The 5580-nt window shown below is 40.8% G+C and overlaps 1 protein-coding gene across 1 annotated transcript; it reads left to right on the forward strand.

Annotated features, from left to right (window-relative positions):
• Positions 1–367: 367 nt before the first annotated feature.
• Positions 368–5154, forward strand: LOC125376091 (acid-sensing ion channel 1B-like). The gene is made up of 2 exons (XM_048387695.1): positions 368–555; positions 4548–5154. Exons 1-2 carry the CDS (start codon positions 416–418, stop codon positions 5152–5154), a joined length of 747 nt encoding a protein of 248 aa, XP_048243652.1. The 5' UTR covers positions 368–415.
• The last annotated feature ends 426 nt before the right edge of the window (positions 5155–5580 follow it).

The raw sequence follows: 5580 nt of genomic DNA on the forward strand, positions 1-5580 counted from the left end.
TTGCGCAACTTTAATGCACACTCAGACAAGTTCCGATCAAATTTAGTGTAAAATGTCTGATGATAATTGTAAAATCACATGAAATAAAACATTTCTGAGAGATGGAACGAAATCAACAAAGTTACGTGTAAGCGTTTACACTAATCTGTTTGACAAGATTGCATATCACACAGAGAGCAAACTAATGGTTACAAACTGTTTTAAATGCAATTGTTAAGTACCAGGCTATCCATTATAGCCCTGGCATTGTTAACGACTGAACAATCATGATACTGAAAGTCTGCATTACTTCCGCAAACAACAGCATCCATTATCACATGTTAAACTGTCGGGGTGTATTGAACACTTCAGTTCTGGGACCAGACAGCAAGCCATGATTATATCTTCCACAAGCGGAGCTCTGTAGTCTGGCAGGATGAAGGTGGAGCCGGTAGTCACTCTGAAGGATGGTATGACATTGCGAGAAGAAATCCTGTCTCAGTGGAAGGATTTATGGAGGGACTTCCTGCGAGATACCAGTCTCCATGGCTGTAAGAAGCGTCATAAAGTAATAAGGTGAGACGAGTCATTTTGGGGTTTGGTGTTAATTGTTCAAAACACATACATACATTTTAGCTCATCTGAAAGTCAAGTGGGCATATGTCATGGCCTACTTGTTGGTTACGTCGGCGTGAAGAACCACTGGACAAATGAAGCTGAATTAGTACAGCAGCCATATTAAAACTATTTACGGCTATTACTCAAATAGTAGTGAGGCTCGAATCCAGTACTTTTTAGTTTAACTTAAAATTTTAGTTTATATTGGACTTTTGCACTTTGGCCATGTTCTTAATTCTTTGAAAGCCTAGTTCCCTCCAATGATAAACCTACATTTGTTCAGTAGGTTCGAATACGATTTCCAGTATGGCCGCTACGACAGACTAATTGGAAAATTGGTTGGGAGGGGATGGGGTGTTTCAGTATTGGAAAGTGCCAGAATTCGCTGTGTAGAGTAGCATCCTTTAGGCATGCCAGAAACTTCTGAACACCAGTTCTAATCCAGTTCACCCTGATTATGTTTGTCAGCACCATATTCATGTACGTGAACATGGGTAAAAGTTTACAACCTGCATACTTAAAACAGTGTTTGAAATTGCCTACAAATGGGATTGAGGAAAGTGTGACGTGGTAGCAATCATGAGCATGATGTGACATATTATTCTTAAGGCTCATGATAGGATCCCAGCCTGCAGCATGCAAATTGTCCTAAATGGGAGCACTACGGTGTCCCATTAGGCTTTGTCCAAAGGTATCAATAGTGCTCTGCGTGGACATATATGTGTAGCCCAAACGGGATGGATTGTGTCTTTGAAGGTGTTTATGTGTTTTGTTCCTGCATTCATACGATATGTAACCCTTTTGTGACACCACTACGTCATACATTCACAAGTATATACTATTTTAGGTATATATTATTCTATGTTTCATGAAAATACGAAATTAAGAATTAGGATTGAACCAATCCTATACTTACTGCACGGGTCACTTTTCAAATTAAATATAATGTGTAACTCTTTTTCGAGAAATCATTATGATTCAAACATGACAATACTGAGTTATAGTTTGTGTTGTCTTATCAAAAAAAATATACCTAAGTTTTTTGCACAGTAACAAAACGAATACCCTTCACCGTATTTTAAACAAAATGAGAAGATTTATTGTGAATTTATCAATGTATACTCTTAAAAAAATAGGGGATATTGAAATATAAATATTTATACTAAGAATTAGATAAGTGTTGACGAAAAACATCCTATGCAAGAACGTTTATGTCTGTAAAATTTAACACCAAAGCACATCTTGTAGTTTGCACCTGCCGCACGCTAATGTCACACGCGTGCGTTAGGTGTCATTCCTGATTTTGATATTTCTGTGGATCTTATTGATTCTGCTTATCATACAATTGCGAAATTCCATTGTTGTGATTTGTGTACGAACTATTCTGCAACGCCCGTCTCCCGGCCCTTGGCATGTTGGAAACTGACAGAAGTCAGCGTGCAGTGGCAAATACGTTCAATGTTTCACAGTTTGCTAATTACACCACAGGAACCAACGAACCCAAAATGGGTTTAGGGTGCCCGTTCAGGTTACCAACAAGAGTACAGGATCAATCGATACGAAACCAGACACTATGAAAACAGCGAATCAAATTGTTGCAAACTTTTCATCACGAGTCAAGGGTCAGACGATTAGAAATCGTCCACATGCAGTGTATCTCCACGCTAGACAGCCACGTGTTGAGCCGCCCCTTACAAATCGTCCTACAGACGTCAAAGGTATACACAACGTAGAAACTGCGCACGTGTCATATTTTCAGATGAGCCACGATTCACTTTGTGCTACAATGATAGACATTGTTGTGTCTGGCGACATCGAAATGTCAACCTGAGGCCTCAGGGCAGATCTGGCTGTGGATCGGTTATGGTGTGTGCTGAAATCACTGTGATTGAGCGAACCCCACTCCATATTGAGGCTAGGAATGAGTCAAGAGCTTTCCCCCATAGAACATGTCTTGGGTATGTGATAGGGAGAAGTTTGCATCAACGCCATAGGCCGTCAACCACGTTGGTTGAACTTGGCCATTCGCTGCAAGAGGAAAGGTGCAGACTCCCTCAAGTCGCCGTGGCGGTATTACACACCACTGATCCAATAACGTCAACTTTGAAAATTCCCATCTTACCCTTATCGTCCTTCAAGATCTCCTGTCATACTTAACTACCGGTTGTAATGTGTTCCTAATACGTTCACGATTATCATGCAATAACTAGAAACTAATATATCTTCCAATTTTGGACATTTTAAGTTATTATCTACTTATTTAAAGAGTATTTATTGGTCAAAATATTGTTACAAACACAGTACGTGTTCACTCTAATAACACAAACATCCAATCCATGAAATAAAGGATAAAGTGCAGTGCCCTATATTGTCGCGAGGAAGCGATCCTGATTTGATTACTTACGTAATCATGTTGATGTAATGTTTCCATGTGGGTCATGATTCAGTATGGCAGGTATAAGGCAGTCCATCCACAGAAAGCTGGAGACAATGTGTAGATGGTGGTGTATCTCTACTCCAGCAATGCTACATAAATAGGGTTTGTGGCTCTCAATATAGTCAATATGTTACAACGCACACACACGCACGCACACACGCACACACGCACACACACACACACACACACACTCACACTCACACACACACACACACACACAAAACAACACAAAAACACTAAATAAATAAATAAATAAATAAATAAATAGGTAATTAAAAAAATATACTCAACAAATATACATACGATACTGTAGCTTTTATCTCAGCCAATTGTCATCATTGTCAACAAAAGATAGTCAAATATACCGAAAGTCAGGGCCTTACTGAGGCGTTTTACATGTGTACAGACAAAATGGAACTATAAACTGCGTTTACCTTAGGTCTGTGTATCAGTTCCCATACCTTTTCTTGTAGATCTCTGTGACTTGGGGTCTCTTCTCGAATGTAATGCAGTTTTCGTGATTTAGTGGGCAACTGAAAAAGTTAGAAACCGTCACTGAAAGAGAAGTTTGTGCACATCCCGTTCCAAGACGAGTCCAATGTGGCCGGAGGTGTCCATTCATACCTTGCTTTGTATCACTGTGTCGGTATGTGGGGCATCTGACTATATATTGTAACCAAATAACAATGTTATGACCAGGTAAACTTGATGCCTCATTCACTGGGTTCCGGCGGTTAGATACAGGGACGAGTCACCACTTCTAGGCCTCAGAGACTGGAGTAGCTTCCCTTTGATAAAGGGCATTTACTCCTGTGTGTGGTCTGATTGATTTTCGGGAAAGGGGACATCATTGACAATATGCCCCACTCACTTGTTTCCCGCGCAAGCCCGGTTGGACATCGTGACGAGTGACTGCTGGAACAAGCTTAGATGGTTCAAAGACTGGACCAGCTTCCCTTCGATAAAGGGAAATAACTCCAGCCGATGGGCACATTGATTGCCGCTAAAGGTTATATCATTGACATTATGTGTTGGCAAATGTCTTTTCAAACATGGTAGTTGGAACAACATTGTCTGTGGTCACTGTCAGACTGACTTAGCACTGACCTTTTGACGCAATATGATAAGTGCAAAAACCAGGAATGTTTGCAATGTTTAGAAACAGTTTGTGAATTTAAAAATAACATTATATGATGAAGAAGTTTAATCCTGTATTAGCACACAAGACTCGCTTATAATTTTTTAAATTCATAATACATGATATTTTCCATCCGAAAAAACACACCCGCATGACAACTTTAGACATCTCATGAGTAATATTTGATGGACCCATGTGGAACCCAGTTAGCAAAACCCTTGACCAGTTGCTTCACCTGGCCAACTTTAAACCATGCTTGGCGGGGATAGGATTTTAATACCTTTTTGTTCATGTATGAGGATCGATAACGCTCCAGATCTTGTTGGAACACGTGTCCGAAACAAAACAGTAAACCAATTCATATTCCTGTTTCAGAGTAGCATGGACTGTGTTGCTTTTGACAAAGACGGGAATATGTCTGAAAACGTTGGCTGATCTTTACAGTAGGTACTACAGCTACAACTTCATCACTAAGATTACAAGAGAGCGCAAACAACAGATCAGGTTTCCTGCAATCACGTTTTGCAATCCGAACACGTTTGACATAAGCCAACAAAACCTTACTAAGACAGAGCTGAACTATCTTCGCAGTAAAGGCCCTCTGGCACACATGTCACCGGCTAATGACTGGTACGGGGAGGAAGGAAGAGAGCTAGATAAAGTGGATTATGTCAAATTTTGGGAAGATGGAGCATACAATGAGGAAAATATGTTCGAGTTCATATATTTCAAACACGACCGTGTCCTCCCGGAAAGGCTGAAATACAACCTAAAACAAGATCAACGTTGCTTCACCTTCAACGCTAACGCTGATATAGATACAGAGTCCGGACAAGCAGGATTGTTTATAACTCTTAACATCATGCAAGAGACCTATCTTGAGGGAGTAGTATACGAGGCGGGGACAAATGTAAATCTGACAGACACAGAAAAGTTTCAAAAGGTTCAAAAGCAAACAACATTCTACTATAGCTGCTCATAATGTAGTATTACAATATCTGACATTCCCTCTGACCAGGGGGCACGGGTTGCCCAGTCGCCCCGATTCGCTGTGCAGGGGTTGCGTCCCTTGGGCACGCCAGGAACCTATGATTGTATGTTCGAATCCCGGTTCACCCCGATTATGTTTATAGGTTTGTCAGCACCATACCCGTGCTCGTGGGTTTCACCGAAGTGGTAAACGTCTGAGACCTGAATCACTTCGGGCTTTCCTCCCACAATAAGCTGACATGCCGTGATATAACTGGAATACTGTTAAAAGCGACGTGAAACCAACTCACCCACTCACTCCCTCTGACCAGCACTCAGCAATTACTTCTTAACATAAGATAATTTTATCTTTCGAACCTTGACTAAATGGATCAGATGGTCAGACTGGGTGACTTGGTTGATAGCGTCTCAAAGTACC

This window comes from Haliotis rufescens, unplaced genomic scaffold (genome assembly GCF_023055435.1).
Source record: "Haliotis rufescens isolate VD_foot unplaced genomic scaffold, xgHalRufe1.0.p SCAF_7, whole genome shotgun sequence".
Classification (NCBI taxonomy): domain Eukaryota; kingdom Metazoa; phylum Mollusca; class Gastropoda; order Lepetellida; family Haliotidae; genus Haliotis; species Haliotis rufescens.

Bases quoted from the DNA above. Each gene is read 5' to 3' on its own strand.
- LOC125376091 (XM_048387695.1), top strand. From the start codon at position 416: ATGAAGGTGGAGCCGGTAGTCACTCTGAAGGATGGTATGACATTGCGA. The intron at 556-4,547 runs GTGAGACGAGTC...TTCCTGTTTCAG, and splicing joins AAGCGTCATAAAGTAATAAG to AGTAGCATGGACTGTGTTGC.